At 41.8% G+C, this 17347-nt stretch overlaps 1 protein-coding gene across 4 annotated transcripts; it reads left to right on the top strand.

The window, feature by feature from the left end:
* The first annotated feature begins 2824 nt into the window (after positions 1–2824).
* Positions 2825–15351, top strand: Arrdc3 (arrestin domain containing 3). 4 transcript variants are annotated; one of them, XM_005356538.3, is made up of 8 exons: positions 2825–3354; positions 6824–6905; positions 8426–8573; positions 9427–9529; positions 9818–10074; positions 10335–10497; positions 10761–10915; positions 12779–15351. In XM_005356538.3, exons 1-8 carry the CDS (start codon positions 3075–3077, stop codon positions 12833–12835), a joined length of 1245 nt encoding a protein of 414 aa, XP_005356595.1. In that variant the 5' UTR covers positions 2825–3074; the 3' UTR covers positions 12836–15351. The 4 variants fall into 4 exon arrangements, with proteins under 4 accessions (XP_005356595.1, XP_026639580.1, XP_026639582.1 ...); XM_026783780.1 differs by lacking the exon at positions 2825–3354 and adding an exon at positions 5176–5586; XM_026783779.1 differs by lacking the exon at positions 12779–15351 and having other exon boundaries at positions 10723–10915.
* The last annotated feature ends 1996 nt before the right edge of the window (positions 15352–17347 follow it).

Here is a 17347-nt window from a genome sequence, read left to right as displayed (position 1 = left end):
CACGTCAAGGAAGCAGAAAAGGAAGGGCCCAAGATGGCATGCAGCAGTCTATGGCCTCCATCCACCTAGACGGAAGACATTCTGAGTCTGTAAATGCAAAGTTATCAAAGTCAGGAGAAATAACATACACAATTTGGTCTCAGCATAATATTTCTTTTAGAAATGAAAATATAAACAAGTATTTAAAGATACCAGAATCTTTTCTGTTTCCCATGTTTTTGTGGTTTGAATAAATAGAAGGGGGAAACAAAATGAGTCAAATATATTTGTTTATACACTTGAGGAATAATATGTGCCAAAATCTAAACTGTAAAGGTGCAACAAGGCTAAAGGAATGGGACACAGGTAAAACGATGTGAGGAAGTTTTTAGCAATATGCCGGCTACTAAAGTGTTTGAGAAACTACGTTAGAGAAAAAAGCAAAATAAATATAATGAAGCAAAGGAGCATCAAAGAAAGTAATGAACTCTACAGTCAGAAACTTTGCAGCTACAAATAATACCAGGGTCTTTCCCATCAAATGCAGTTCTCAGGTACTTAAACACTGATTCTTAATTTTTCTGCAGCGTGTTATATTCAAATTGGAGAGATTTTACCAAAAGCTCGGTCACCCCCTAGCCTTCAGTTCGATAAGGGATTGAGGTACTGAGGGCTGGAGAACTGACTCAGAGTTGGCACTGTGCTCTTCCAGACAACCTGAGCTGGATTCGCAGCATCCACACTGCTGGGCTAACAACTATCATTATGGGAATCCCAGGCCATCCCATCTTCCGGCTTGCACAGGTACCCTCACATACACTGCACACTCTCACACAGACAAACATACGTACCTATAAATAAATAAAATCTGCTGGGAGCCGATTCGAATAGCTGCCATTACAAGATGGCATTTGGCCCCAGCCTCGCTTGATAAACTCCATATTAGGGTTGCAGTTCTTCCACCGGAAAACAGGGTGAGTTGTTGTGATCTAGCTGCCCATACTTCCCCTGACCGGCAGGGAAACATCCTGGTCTGTAACTGACAAGGATGTTTCCCTGCTTTCTTTCCTGCTGGTGGGTCTCCAGATCAAAGTATCAAAAAGTTGCTAGGCAGACTCCCTATATAAGCAGCCATAGTTCAGAGCCCCTTGCCCCTTGCTTTCTGCTCTCCCTACAACGAAGAGGCTCCAATAAAGCGTGATTTGAGAAGAATCCTCGTCTGGTGGCTGTTCTTTCCTGCTGGTCAGAAAGTTCGCCACAAAAATCTTTAAAAATTATTTATGTACTCGCTGTGCCCACTTTTAACTCCAATCCTTGCTCTATACTATTTGAATGCCTAACGCATATTATCCACCTATCCAGAGCAGAACTTGACATTCCAGCTGTGACCACTAGGGGGAGAGAGACACCAGTAGTAGTTGTTCCCACCCATTAAACCAAGGGTCGGGTACTTTACCCAGATTATCCACCAGGTGTCAACCGAGAGAAGGGTGAGTCCCCCATTTAAATACATAAATGCACAATTTTATTCACAAGCTGAACTCTTCAGATAAATGGCTTACTCAGCAATTTTTCTTGACATCGTTACATTATCTATCTTCTTTTAGTTCAAGACGCCTTGGGAACTAATATCCAACTAAATAAAAATGTAATATTTCTAAATAAAGGAGACAACAAGATGAATGTGTTTAGTTTGTTGTGATTCAGTCTATCCAGATTTACTATGCAAAAGAATCTAAAGGGTTTAACTATGGACAAACTCCTCCACCCTCTTTTTTGGTTTTATTTTGCACACTCCTGTTGTAAGAAGCTCTGCTGGTTACAACTAACCTTACTTCATGTCAGTACCCTCTGAATCCTGGTGTTGTTTAGAACTTACTGTTTTTAACCAAAGCGTTCACAAAGGAGAGGTGTACCTGACTTTGAGGAAGTACCACGGCAATTAGCAAACTGAATTAAACGCGAGGCTTCACAAAATTAAGCCTCACTTATGTAACAAATCTTACTTAAGACCCAAAACCACTGTCTATGCTCTCCTAGCTAAATTCCAGCCCGTGGTAAACAATGTCAGCTAAATCACTATGTTCAAACTGCCTCTTAGGAGGTGGTAATTTGGGGTGTGAACTCTATTCTTACTCCTGTGGATACAGGAGTTGTAATCGCGTCATCCCCTGTAAATGGAGGAGTAGGTGGTGTCTTGAAAAAGGGCTTTTCTCCCTTCAAGGAAGTGGTCAGGCCTACACACAGAGGACTGGGTTGTTTGGTTGCAGCAGGAGTCTGCAAGGCCCCTGAAGACAAGGGCCGCTCTGGAGCATTGTCTCACGGTTCCTCGGGCCTTGGCTTAGTCCAGTGCCACCCAGCCTACAAAGTGCTGCTGGCTTTTGTTGTTTCCATCCAAGGCAGCAATGCTTTCTTCTACGAACAATATTTATCTGCTTTTTATTACGTTTTCTTTTGAAATTCATTAGCTTAGTCAGGGTCACCAGCCGCTTGCCCAACCGGTTTCTCCTCTTCCCCCACGGCTCGCACGTCCTCCTCGGGGTCCGCGGCCCTCGCGCACTCTCCCACTCTCCCAGCCGGGCGCGGGCAGACCCTCTGCCCGCCTAGCCGAGCGCGTGCAGGCCGGGGGTGGCGCTATGCCCGCTTGCCGATCGCGGCGGCCGTGCCCAGGAGCCAGAAGCCGGCGGCGCCCGCCCCACACCTACTGCACCGGGCGGGAGCGCGCGGCGAGCGGGGCGCGCGCCGCGCGGGAGGGAGCGCGCAGGGAGGCTGGCCGCCAGCCGCGGCGTGCGCCTGCGCACTGGGGTTGTTTTTCACAAAGCTGCTCTTAAAGTGAGCTGGCAGCCTCCAGCCGCCCGTCTTTGTAAGGAGACCACTGAAAGGAGCATGAGCGTGGAGTAGCAGCTTCCCTGCTGCCCTGACTTTTTAAGAAATCTCAATGAACTATTTGTAGACAATCACTGATCCGGCCTGCAAGATTTTTTTTCTTTGCAAGGCAAAGACACTGATCAGTGTTAAGTGAAGATCACATCTTAGAAGCGATCTTGACTTTTTTTTTGGTCTTACATTATATTTTTATAAATTTTGTTATAATCATGGTGCTGGGAAAGGTGAAGAGTTTGACAATAAGCTTTGACTGTCTTAATGACAGCAATGTCCCCGTGTATTCTAGCGGAGACACTGTCTCAGGAAGGGTGAATTTAGAAGTTACTGGGGAAATCAGAGTAAAATCTCTTAAAATTCATGCAAGAGGACATGCGAAAGTACGCTGGACGGAATCTAGAAACGCCGGCTCCAATACTGCCTATACACAGAATTACACTGAAGAAGTAGAATATTTCAACCATAAAGACATCCTAATCGGGCACGAAAGAGGTAAGTTTTTATACTAGTCACTAGGTTGGTCTTCTTTGCATGAGAACTTTAATCTCATTTAATGCAGTTCAAACCGGCAGTTTGATAAAGGTTAGCAAACTTAGAAGATGTAGTTTCTCCTTGACGTTCAAGCGTGTTAAGCCAGAATACATGCAGGCGTCTGCAAAGTGACTGCAAACTGCACTTACTAACTACATCTATAGCCGGCTTCGGATCTGCCATGGGCACTTGGAATCCTTTTGCACCTTTTAGTGTTTAAATCTGACTCGGTCATTTTACCAATGTTTTCAGATCCGTTTGCAGAAGATGCAGTCCAATATTGTATCTACCCCTCTATTTTATGATCTTAGACCCAAAAATGAGCTCAAATAAAAGAGCTGTACTGACAATTTAAGAAGGTTGCTAGATATATCTGATTTTAATATTCATATGCAAAAGACTTTAAAGACTCGATTATTGTTCTTTGATAAAGGGCTTCCAGGGCTTATTTTGACATATGGCATCAACACCCCACGTGTTTTTCCCCTATTTCTCCCAATTCCTTTTAAAATGTACAGCAAGCATTTATTCTTTAAGGGATAATATCTATCATTATGCAAACTATTAAGTCAGTTTTAAAAGCCTTTCGGGGTCAGTAATTTTCTTCTCGAGCATCATGTCTAACTTTGGAACGTGGATTCAATGAAACCCATGGTAGACAGATGGAATTGTTAAGTACATCGGATTTGGTTTTTGTGGTACATGAGGAAGATGAAGGCATTGTCAAAGGGAGAAGGGGTCCTGAAATTTGCAATCTGTTGTTTAAGTGGTTACAATGTGGAAATATAGGCGACTCCAAGCTTGTTTTTCTAAGTTTCCACCCTTTGTTAGAAGCGGTTCAATCCTGTTTCGGACCAGTTCTGGGGGATGGTGAGGAGGGGCGCTTGATCTGCTCTCAGCAGATTGGTTACACGCGTCAGGTGGTGGCGATGACTTAATTCCTAGTCCAAGAAGAATATAATGTTAAAACTGGTTATGTAATTTGTGTTTCTCCTTTCTAATGCAGTATTTTAGTGCAAATACTGACGAATTTTAAGATAGAAGAAGTGCACTTTTTTTTCAGTATCTAAAACGTACATCCTTGTGGAGATGTTAATTGAACTAAGGCAAGTGAGAAATGAAAGATGCTTATAAGTTACACAGAATTATATCCATTTTTTTTTAAATCTGAAGGTGAAATCCATTCATAGGATTTAAGCAGCTACACCGAGGTATTTTGCATCCTGAAATGGTTCCCTAGTTAACCTTCCCGGGGCCCAGATAGGGCATACAATACCTAATGACAGTGTTCTTGTTTAAAAAAAAAAAAAAAGCAGACATATGAATTTGCGTTTCAACCTGCTTGGCCGTTGCAGCCTTTAGTAAAATGAGTGAGAAGAGACAAAGGCGTTTTTCTGGAAGAGTTAATGGAGTAGGAGAAAGTAGGACGAGTCCTGGGGACCCAGACTGCATCCGTTGCACCATGATTGCACGCTTAAGGAAACTACCTGCACCCTGCGAGGTGCCCGCGAGCGTGGCTCCGCGTGGACGAGCTCTTAAGGCTGGAATAGTTTCAATGACTTCAAACCAGGAGCTCTCAAACTAGCCTTGGTAGCTGAGCGCCCGCCTCGGTCGCCCGGCGATAGGCGGAGCCGGGTTTGTTAGCCTGTTGCTAAGGCGATGCCAGGCGTTGATTGGCTTGGGCAGGGACCGGTGGGGCGAGCCGGCTCGCGCCGGTTGGGGCGAGGCTGGGAACCGGCGTGCGCCGGTAAAGGTCCCTCCAGGCCCGGCGCCCCAGCCGCCCACCCCTCCTCTCCCCTCCCCCACTCCCGCGGCCGGCGCCCACGCGTGCAGCCGCCATGGCCGCTGCTGTGGGACCGGGAGGAGGTCGGGGAGCTGGGTCGTCCCGGGCCGGTACCTGGGTGACCCGAGAGGGGACGTGACAGCGGCGGGACAGGCGGGGGTGGAGGGGGAGCGCGCCGCCGTCTGCCCGCCCGACCTCGCCCATTGTTCCCCGCGGCGTTGCTTCCCGGCGGCCGCCGCCCCGGGTCCCCCTCGCTGTAACAGCAAAGGTGTCAGGGTGGCCCGAGCCAGATCGAACCGGTCACCGGCTGGGGCGTGGAAAGCGGAAGCGCGGCGCGCCGAGGCCCCGCCCCCGGGCAGCAGGCTAGGCTGCGCGGGCTGGCGAGCGGGCGGGCGCGCGCGACGTATGCCGTATGTATAGCGGGCCGCGCGGGCCGCGGGCGCGCGCGGGCGAGCCGGCTGGGATCTGCTCAGCGCCGGTTTAGGCCGGTCCTCTCCTGCTCCAGTCTAGTTCTTGATTGACAGCCAGGCACTTGTTTACCACGGCGGCGCGGCGGCCGCGGCTCGGCTCAATGAGACTGCTGAGCTGGCACAAAAGGGAGCCGGGAGCGAGGCGAAGTTTGGGCTCCTCGGAGGGAGCGGGTGGAGGACCCTGGCTCCCCGGGGGGCGCGGGCAGCGGTGCCAGACGGAGGCGGGTCACCGTAATTTTGGGATGAAAGTCACGGTTTTTTGTGTATTTTCAATACTTCGGTGAAGAAAAGTATAATGATAAGGAGGCAGCCCTCCCCCACCCCAGTTTATTAAAAAGGATTGCACACCAAGAAACGCTAGTAAGGCGCTGGTGTGTTACCTAGACAGCCAAAAGGACTTTTTTACCCCAAGCCTTTTCTACATTTTTTTTGTTAATTTGTTTTCATGACAAAAATAATGAATTCGAGCAAATTGATTGTAAAATGAAAACTCATTACCCCCCACCCACACCCTTCTGAAGTGGAAACTACCCAATCACAATTCATTTCTTAAGGGTGTTGAACAAAATGTTATCTTTGTAAAAATGCTTACTTTAAGTTCAGTCCTTTGTTATTAAAATAAACGTATAAGGGCTTATTTTAGGTGCTGCTAAAACCAATTGAGGTTTGAATGTTGTCCAAGTGAATAGTTTTACCTTTGAGACATCGCAGTCACCCTTCCTCCCTTTTGATAGGGTCCCCACTGGCTGGCCTTGAGTCCCAGAGGTCCTCCCACCTCTGCTTCCTGCTGGGTGCAACAGGAATATTTGCCTCAAGAAACTCAATTTTCACCAAAAGTGGCAATTAAAAAAGTTACACAAGCATTTTTTACTTCCGCACACTTACGTAAACAATTGCTGACCGAGATAGCAGTGGAGTTTGATACCTGAATTTTCTTCTCTGTTGAATCTTTTTTTTCCCCATTAAAATAAAATAGCCTATAAAGTATGTGTTCCTCATTCCCGTTCTTTCCATTTTGGTGGGGAGGAAGATGAAGAACAAGGGTTTTTATTTTAGCTGGAGCAAACAATGAAGATGAAGGCCGGTGGCTTGGATCCTTCAGAACACTCTTGAAGATTGCCACCTGAGAATGTAGACATTTAACGACAAGGTTTTGTTTTCTTTTTGTTTGTTTCAGATGATGACAATTCTGAAGAAGGCTTCAACACTATTCATTCAGGAAGGCATGAATATGCATTTAGCTTCGAGCTTCCACAGACGTAAGTATTACAAGAAATAGATTTTTTCTTGAACACTCTTAGTTACGCACAATCTTATAATTATTCTATAAATTCTTCAGGTTTTTTTTTTTTTGAAAAAAACCCTTTTCATTACAGAAACTTGGTCGAGGGAAACAATGTATTAAAGAGAAGGAGCTATTTTTAATCTAATGTGGCAAAATTACAGAAAGCACACCCAGTTATTAGTTTTACAAGTAGTGTTTGAGGGATAGAAAACATTAATATTTAATCTAGCACTGGTGAATCAGAAGGTGCTAATCAAATAGTAAGCCTCTGATCAGATAGCTGATTATCAATTGCTTTATTAAGAGAGCTGTCAATCAGCCCATTGGATCCGAATTCAGTGTTCTACCGTTTTTGCTAAAGTGAATGATTAACGCTAAGATGAGACTGTCCTAACTGAAGGAGGGGCCTGTTCTTTAGACACAAATTCGGTAGCTTTTGTACACAGAGCTACTGTTACTGGGGACATTACATAAGATACCGTAATCTGGGCTTAAAAGGAAATGTCTGTCAGAGCTACCTTAGTGGAAAGCTTGAAATATAGTACATTCTTAGAATTTTACCAGATTTCTGGGAGAGAATATAAACATTTTTGCATAATGCCTTATAGCAGATACTAAAACCTATAAACTGGCACCAGTTGATCTGTAGAATAAACTTAGCACATAGTAACAGCCTTGAATGTATATAATTCTGTGTTTACTAATGTACATTAGAAGTCTACATAGAGTGAAATACAGGTGCTTCTACCAGTGCACTGTGGCCTCTGACCTCTAAGTAAGCACTGGACATTTCGCAGACTCCTTGGTAAAACCTTGTGCAGACAATAGGCCTCCCATCTGGCCACGTCCAGACACAGTTGTGATTCTCCTGACAGAGGCTAATGGGGTGTTTTTGTCTTCAAGCTTTGGGAAGTAAAGGTGAAAAAAGCCAACAGGAACTTAGAATATGAGTAGACTGGGTGTAAGCACCTTCTCCATCTCTATGAATCTATGAAATAGAAAATCATGAGACTATTCTAGGCTTATTTTGTACTTTACTTAATTAGTTGCTATAAAAAGAGGTTCTAATTCTTAGCTAACGAAAGTAGAGCAGTATACGGAATTTTTTTTTTCTGACTGATTGGGGTCTAGGATTTTTATATAGAAATAGTAAGGCCATTCTTAATTTTATTTTTAAATTAAAATATCTACCTTTTCAAGTATAGTTCATTTAACTTTCATGATTTTGCCACCACCATTAAAAGTAGACTCTTTAGCTTAAAGGGACTGTATTCTTCTGGCATTAAAAACAGAATTTCTGTTACATTTAACTCGTATCATTATTGGAAAATAAATGCCTTTCCCCATCGACTCCCCATGTGGTACCACATTGGTCCAGCTGGGGACCTTGTGAGCGCTCTACCTGTGGGGCTGCATAGACAGTACAGCATGTAACGGGTTTCTTCTGATGGAAAGAGGCATAAGATTAATATATTCATTTTTATATTTGCACAGACCACTTGCTACCTCATTCGAAGGCCGACACGGTAGTGTGCGCTATTGGGTGAAAGCTGAATTGCATAGGCCTTGGCTTCTACCAGTAAAATTAAAGAAGGAATTTACAGTCTTTGAGCATATAGATATCAACACTCCTTCATTACTGGTAAGAGATTACTGAGTTCTTCTTTACTTTTTGACAGAATAGCCACCTAATCTATGCCATCTCCATAACTTTAAAAGCAATTTTTGAATTCCATTAAAAATACCTACTTTAAACTGAAGTAAGAGTAGAGCACACAAGCGAATGAAGAGTGTGCTGTGTTTCACACTCGGCTCAGTGAGTTTACAAGTCCGGTGTGTGATATGAAGTGTCTTTTTTGCAGAACCCAGCAATAATGAGGTCTGGCCCCTAAATGACTTTAGTTGACAAACAGTATTGATAGTTTCAGATGCTGGCGTAAAGCTCTTCCTGAAACTGTCACAGTCCTGGTACCACATCACCTATTCTAGTTACGGATGGTTGTCAAACGATGGGGATGCATCACTTTCATGGGGAAAAATAATTTCTTTTTAATTCCATTTTATGATACTAATTGAAATTTGGTGTCAAAAGTGAATTTTTTAAACAAATGATTAACATTTTTAAAGCACATAAAATGTGTTTTATATTTTACTAACATTGTTTACATTTTCAAAATAAGATGTTGCCATTTAGAATTACAACCAAGTTTAAGACAATTTATGCGGAATTTGGAAAGGGTTTTTTTTTACTTGTTTGATTAGTTTTTATTATTGTATACATGAACAATGGGCTAAAAGTCTGCTTTGGAATAGGGTACTCAGCTTTTAACCCATTCTTTTTTCTTTTATGGAATAGAAGTTTATATAAAGATATAAGTTTGATATAATTTTAAAAACATGTTTTGGGAACAAAGTTGATTCTCCTAGTTGACTTTTAGAACATTCTGGTATTCTTATGAGTTCATACATTGATGTTTTTTCTCTCTTTCTTCCAGTCACCCCAAGCAGGCACAAAAGACAAGACACTCTGTTGCTGGTTCTGCACCTCAGGCCCCATATCCTTAAGTGCCAAAATCGAGAGGAAGGGCTACACCCCAGGTATGTGTGAGGCTGGTGCCCCAATGCAGTTGACTTTTCTGAGCACTTTGTATAGACCTTCAGTGCTGCTACTCCAGGCATTCTTTAGTAAAGCTGTGGGAGGTGTACAAATCCACTTTCTTTTGTGTAGTCACTGAGTGAGCGGGTTATTTTTATGACAGTTCCCGCGCTTACTTCTGGAGGATAGCTTTTCCTCCATGGAGTTTGTAGAGCTTCAAAAGTCTACGCTTGATAATGTGTGTTTGCTTATTTGTTTCCTAAGAGTAAATAAATGTGTCCCCTCTCCAGGTGAATCGATACAGATATTTGCCGAGATTGAGAACTGCTCCTCCCGAATGGTAGTGCCAAAGGCAGCCATTTACCAAACACAGGCTTTCTATGCCAAAGGGAAAATGAAGGAAGTCAAACAGCTTGTGGCAAACTTACGTGGAGAGTCCCTATCATCTGGGAAGACAGAGACTTGGAATGGCAAGCTGCTAAAAATTCCACCCGTGTCCCCCTCCATCCTTGACTGTAGTATAATCCGTGTGGAGTATTCACTAATGGTAAGAGTTACTGTAAGATGTTCTTGCACTTTCATCTTGAATCTGTGGGGTACTAATTTGGCTTTTCCTAGTTTGGGGGAGCGTAGATATATGTACGAGATGTTATATTGTGTGCATTTTGCCTCACATAAACCTAAGCCATCACACATAAAAGAGAAATTTTTTAGAGATTAAAAGAGATCCCAGCTAATATCAAAATGAAGTTGCAATTTTAAAGAAAAATCTTCAAATGCTGACTTCAGCATCTGCTCACTTTTTAGGTATATGTGGATATTCCTGGAGCTATGGATTTATTTCTTAATTTGCCGCTTGTCATCGGTACCATTCCTCTTCATCCATTTGGTAGCAGAACCTCAAGTGTGAGCAGTCAGTGTAGTATGAACATGAACTGGCTTGGTTTATCCCTCCCGGAAAGACCTGAAGGTAATTTGATTATCCATATCTAAATTTACTCTATTATTGAGACTTTTTCTTTTATTTTCAATATTTTACAACCCTAGTTAAATTTTTATCTTTTCTTAGTTAGCATATGTGACCTTAATAAGTTTTGTTGTATGTCTCCCTAGTTTTAATCACCAAACAAATAATTATTCTTTTACATGACATTTTTTTAATATCTACTATTCTGTGTATTTTGACATGCATAAGAACATGTTGTTCGAATTGCGTGTATCTTTTTCCTTCAGCTCCACCCAGCTATGCAGAAGTAGTAACCGAGGAACAAAGACGAAATAATCTTGCACCAATGAGTGCTTGTGATGATTTTGAGAGAGCTCTTCAAGGACCACTGTTTGCATATATCCAGGAGTTTCGGTTCTTGCCTCCTCCTCTTTATTCAGAGGTAAGCACCAAGACAAGTATGAACTATGCTGGGTCTCCTCAAAAGCAGCAGTTGCAGAGTTTTAAAAAGATAGAGGCTTTTTAAAGATAGTGGCTTCTTGGTTTTCCTGATAAAAGAATTCTAGAACAACAGTTTAAAAGTTATTATTGTCAGGTCTCCTGACATTGACATGCAAGTAAGATTTCATTCAGAAAATAAGATGATGGTCAATCTCCAGTTGAGCCATTGCCATTCTTGAATGAATGACTCTTAAAGCATCAGTAGGAGACCGGGTATTTTATAAGCTTAATTAAATAGGTAGAATTTAGATTACCCATAATCCTTTTCCAATCTAATCCTTGCATAGTTTAGCATTCTTAGTCATAAGAGAAGATGTTTACAAATAGCTTCTTAAACAGCATTCCTCCGCTGCTAGATTATTATGTACTTCATATTGATGACACTCAGCACATGTGTGAACAAGATGAGCGCTTGCATACATTGGACACTCACAAAGTAGTAAGAAAAGTGAACTTAGAAGCAAAATCAGCATCGGTAGTGTTAGGAAACACCACTCATTTAGTGAACTATTTATTGGGCCTTAGAAGTCAGAGGATTGGATTTTAAACACTGAGTAGCTTTTCACAGGCAGGACAGCATAGGCAGGAAGAGCAGCCTAGCTAAAGGACAAGAAGGGGTCGGGTCAACAGTTCCAGGACTTTTTTAGCATGTCTGGAACCAACAGTCTACATTTTTATAGGATCTGTCAAATTGGACTTGATAACCAAAATAACTATAAATCAAGAGACTCTATTATATAGTTTATTTCACTATTTTATAGTTTATACTTTTTCATACTGATTAGACTTTGAAGACATTGTTTTTACTTTGAAACCAATTGTTGTGACACCATAGCTGGGGAAATACCTTCCCTGGATGTGTTCGTGTAAAATATTCATTCATTATAGGGGACATTTTTCCTGTCTTACTAAGGTCATAAAAATATGTTATATACTGAAAACGTTCTGCCATTTCTCACAAGTTTTATCTATTTGTAGTCTGCCTTTTCTTTCTTTGCTGCTCTCTTACTTTGAGCGTTCATAGCTTTCAAGGGGAGCATTTGAAAAGAATGAATATCTGTCTCTCACTTTTATCTAATTTGTCATAAAATCTTTTCACATTTCAAGATGAATGTGAGATAATTTAAACGTTGTACAACCCAAAATAGCACTGGAGTGTGATTTAACTAAAAGGTAATTGGCATCTTTTCTTCAAAAATGTGCGTTTGGCGTAACACTTGTGAAGTGCTGGGGTTGTCTCACATTTAAAGTGAACAGGACTTGCCCTCAGATCTGAGTTACATTCACAGGACAGCCAGGCACATTGTTCACAGAGCCTAGGGAAGAGATGCAGTGACATTTGAAGACAAGACCAAAATATACTTTACAAAGGAGCTGAGTAGTTTGATGGTGTACCCAGTGTATAACTGAGGTTAAGTCCTGCAATGTTGAGTGAAAATCCCTTCCATAAAAAAGATTTTCCGGGGTGGTAGTGGTGCACGCCTTTAATCCCAGCACTCGGGAGGCAGAGGCAGGCGGATCTCTATGAGTTCGAGGCCAGCCTGGTCTACAAGAGCTAGTTCCGGGACAGGCACCAAAAAAAAATATTTTCCCATAACTTGTGAAATTGAGGTATTTGTGCATAGCTATAAATCATATTGGTAATCTAGCCCCTTGGAGAGACTAGGGTACCATTGGCTAGGGCATTACATATGCGCACTGACAAACTGCTTACCTTTGCTGACTAGTACTCAGAAGCAGTCATGTTGCTTTCTTCCTATACCTTACCAGGTTAACTTTGAAAATTATATTTTCTTTCTACTAGATTGATCCAAATCCTGATCAGTCATCTGAGGACAGACCATCCTGCCCCTCTCGTTGAAGGAACACTTGAATGAGTCAAGTTGATGTGGGTTCCGAACTCTATCTCTTCCGGCTGAGGACAGAGAAGTAACTTGGAGACACGTTTTTCAGAGGAAGTGGAATTGCTTTTGCCCGGAAAGGGGGCAAATACGTGAAACAGCCAGTGACCGTGCTTTAGAATCCTACAGCAGCGTTCTGGGGCTGCTCCGACATGCTTGAAGATCTAAGCTTTCTCCTTTAAAACTGCACACGCTAAGAGCAGTCTTCTTAGCCTGTGGTCATACGTGTCAAGACACCGTTGCAAAGAAGGACGGGGTCCTTCTGATTGAAAATTTGCACATGCTCAATGCTTACATTGTGCAGTTCAATGTCACTACAGCTTTTTCCTTTTTTTCCATTTATGCCAGACTCTTGATACTCATGAAACTTGTTTGTGGTCAGCACAACAAGGAACAAAAGAAAGCTTTGAAAAACTTTTACATGAAAAAAAAGAAACGCACTGACAGTTTGTGGTTTTTTGTTTTGTTTTCTGTTTAAGTTAACGTAGCCTGGACTCTCCCTGCGTATGCACATGCTCAGAATTGTCCTACTAGGCTGACATGTATCACCTCTTCAGCTGGGATCCTATTGTGGATTTATTTACAAACATCAAATGCCTTCAAGCCAATCCTTTTGGTGTATGTTTTTGCAGCCTACTGTAGTAGATCCGCAACAGATGTGTGGGGGAAAAGACAAGGGGGAGGAAGCTGATGAGAGACTTGGTGAGGGTCCGGTACCCTGGTTTCTTTGAGAATGTGTTGCCTTTCTACTATTGACAGCGAAGCAGCATGTTGTTACTGACTGCCTAAAATCACTAATCTCAGGTGACTGCATCACTTGCCAAACTGTCAGAATGCTATTTCTGTTTCGTTGCACTGTTTTGTTGTTGTTGTTGTTGTTGTTGTTTTGTCGTTGTTGTTTGGTTGGCTTTTTGGAGAGGGAAATTCAGAAACGGGACATACACAAAACTGATAACCACCCTCATCCCCTTATCATTACATTTAAGAAGAAACTAGAGCTCAGAGTGGAGTGAAGACAGACAGTAGGGCAGGCACCAGCACAGAGTTAAGGGCTGTTGCTCTGTAAACTATTTTTTATTTTTAAAAGTAAATGAAAGTTGTCTAGTCACTAGTGAAGGGAGGGGAAAGTGCATTTATTTTTATACAGAGTTACTTCATTACCTCCAAAACACATATGTTTGGAAATCATTTTTGCCGATGCAAAGTACTTTAAATAAGCCAGAATGTGTATGTCAATTATGATTGGAGTAGCTTGATATATATATTTGCTCAAGTTTAAGAGAGTAAAATCCCAAATTTGTTTCCAAAATGTGTAACTTCATAATTCCAAGTACTAGAATGTTTGCTGAGATAAATAGCTTTAATTTGTCCGTGTGTTATTTTTCCTATCTGGAGTATGTGTAGGTAGGACAACACCTCAGTACCAGCATTCATGGGAAAATTTAAACCTCGCCCTCCCACATACAAAGTGAAATGATTTTTTTTTTTAGGAGTTTACTTCTGTTTCTAGTGACACACCAGCATCTCTGATATCGCAGCATATGTGTGAAATGGGTGTTACATCTATCTACCTTGGCATCTAACCCACAGTTAGTAATGTGACTGAAAATAATGGTAACTCTGGCTTGGTGCTTGACCTGGTTAAATACTGTCTTAAAGCTTCATACAAAATAGGCTTTTCCATAAGTGGCCTTTAAGAAAACATGGAAGACAATTCATGTTTGAAATAATGCTGACAGGGTGAAGAAAGCCCACTGTAAAAATGAATCGCGTTTTAAGTGATTCGGTTAAAGGGTTTGTGCTCCCGAAGCAAGCTAATACTAGATAATAAGGAAATGGGGGTGAATTATTTTTTTATTAAATCATTTTGTGAATGTCCCCCTCAAAAGAAGCTGATGGGATATTTGGCATTAAGGGCATTTGGTGGTGTTGTTTTTGTTTCGGAGGGTTTGTCTGAAGATGCCTCTTACTCTTCCTGTTCTGTCTAACTAGGGAACAATTGTTGATACGCATGGCTCCAGGGCACTCACTACCATTTTACAAAATACTACAGAAGCAAGAATGACCAATATGCTAAAAATTGGCACTGGATAACAAAATTCTTTTAAGACTTGGTGACATAAAGTTTCATTTTTACCATTAAATACTTCTTTACTCACTTAGAGGCATTACATTTTTCTAAGTATTGGTCAATTTCCTGCTTAATGTGAGGGTCACAGTCACGCTCTAGTGTTCAAGATCGCTTCCTAATTTTTCATTTAGGAAAAGTAAAATCCAAAATGTTGGCGAAACAAAGTGCAATATTAAATGTTTGCTGTATAGACTATACTCTATGGCTGTTTGTAATCTTTTTTATTTGGTGCTGAATATGTCCTTGTAGGCTCCGTTCTAAGAAAACTATGTGGAAAATGATTTCATTTTTCCTATTGCTCTTCCTTGTGGAAAATAAAAGTGTTTTTTTTTCTTCTTTTTTGTATAATTGTTTGGCAATTTATTTGAAATTTGGTGGGATTAGCAATGCACCGAACACTTTCAACATTACAATTAAACTTAGTGTTTAATGATCACTCTCAATGTTTTGTTTTTAAGGTTTGTACTTAGGGAAATTACTGAGGACTTAAATAGTATGAGCCTCAGTCATAAATAATGAACCAAATGTAATCAGGTAATTTTGCATTCAGGTGCACCTACCCCTCTTCAGTGTGCTCTAGTCCAACATTAAGAGGACATTAGATGTTAGGTTGAAAAACATTGAACAGTTTTTCCACAATTGAAAAACAGTAGTAAATATTCTTAAAACTAGGTATGACCATTACAGTGATTGGGCAACCCTCAAAATGATTTTGAAGTCAAATTTAGCTTTTCTTGTTCATTGTTTACACATGCACATAAGGATTATCTAGTGCCCTCAAGGAGGACTCCTATGTTACCAAGAGACATTAGTATATTATTTGTATGCAATTATGTATTTTCCATATTGAAACACTGTCAGCCTTTTACTCCATGGAAGACACAGTCTTTGATATGATTAGTCAGTGAGAGGAGAAAATGAACTTCTCAGTTGTGGAACTGGACAGGCGCGGAACAAGATGCTTAAGCTGACTTTCTCTTTGGAAAGAAGAGAAGTTACACAAGATGCTCACTGTTGAAGGCGCAGATTTGTCCATTTTCTAAGGAAGTTATGTTGTGCTCTATACCGTGTATGCTGCCAGTTCCCAGCACTCTCGAGAAGCTGATACTGGAGGACATCGAAACTGAAGCACGTTAAATATCACTGTGAGTGCTATTAACTGTCAAGCTGGCCTGGATTTAGTGACTGCTCTTCCTATATGTACCAGGATTTTTTTATGGGAAAGAAACTCAGACTATCTTCAGTAAAACAGTGTATTAACTGTTAATTCCAGCTATATGGGCAGTTATACTTTTGGAGTTACCTATGCATTTCCAGAAACGCTTCACTGCGGGGAGATGCTTGTCTTTTCATTCTTTGATTTCATACTATGAAGACCAGACATATTTCAACTTATAAAATATTTTATTGGTAACAAAATGAGGGATGGGGAGATGGGTCAGAGGGCAGTGTATGGAGTCATGAAGACTTTCAGACTCTAGCACCCACATTTAAAAAAAAAAGGCTAGGTGTGATGGTTCGGGCCTTCTGTTAGGCTTCGTACTCAGCTGAGAGAGGCGCGTCTTGTAAATTCAAATTCAGTGTGTTCTGTGCAGCCAACCCTGTCTCAAGTAAAAACTGTTGAACACTGCTGCACACCTACAATCCCAGTGCAGAGAGTCAGAGTCGGGGCCCCCACGGCCTTTCCAGTCGACAAGTCTAGCCAGATCAGCAAGCTCCAGACTGAGTGAGAGACCCTGTGACAAAATAAGGCAGAAGTTACAGGCAAGGACTTCTGGACTCCTGAGATGTGTGCCCACAAAAGGGCGAACTCACATACCCACATATATGCAAACATTACACACAAGTGTGTCTTTTAAATTGTGTGTCTGCATATATGATTACAGTGTCCATGGAGATAGAAGAGCACACCAGATCCTGAGCTGGAGTTCTAGATAGTTGTAAACCACCATGTGAGTGCTGGCTACAGAACTTACTATCTATCTGTTAGAGTGTCAAGTGTTGTTAACCACTGAGCCATCTCTCCAGCACCTCCACTCCTCCACACATACAACTTCTAAAAAGCAAGTTTATTTTGTTACAGGCAATATTTTTGCCAAAGGGGAATCGAAACAGGATATGCAGTTAATAAGTGAATATGCAAAGCAGGATGGCATAGGATCCAAATGTCCCGTGACTGCTGTGTGTGGATGGCGTAGGATCCGAATGTCCCGTGGCTGCTGTGTGTGGACTCTGATGAGCAACAGTGTGGAATAGTAAAGGCTTTGGGTAAAGAAGCTGTGATCTTGAGTGCCCTTGAGGCTTCCACAAGGTCCCCTCTCTGTCCTGCCCTGATGAGAAG

The sequence above is a fragment of the Microtus ochrogaster genome, chromosome 19 (genome assembly GCF_000317375.1).
Source record: "Microtus ochrogaster isolate Prairie Vole_2 chromosome 19, MicOch1.0, whole genome shotgun sequence".
In the NCBI taxonomy this organism is placed as follows: Eukaryota; Metazoa; Chordata; class Mammalia; order Rodentia; family Cricetidae; genus Microtus; species Microtus ochrogaster.
This window is presented reverse-complemented; position numbering and strand designations above follow the sequence as displayed.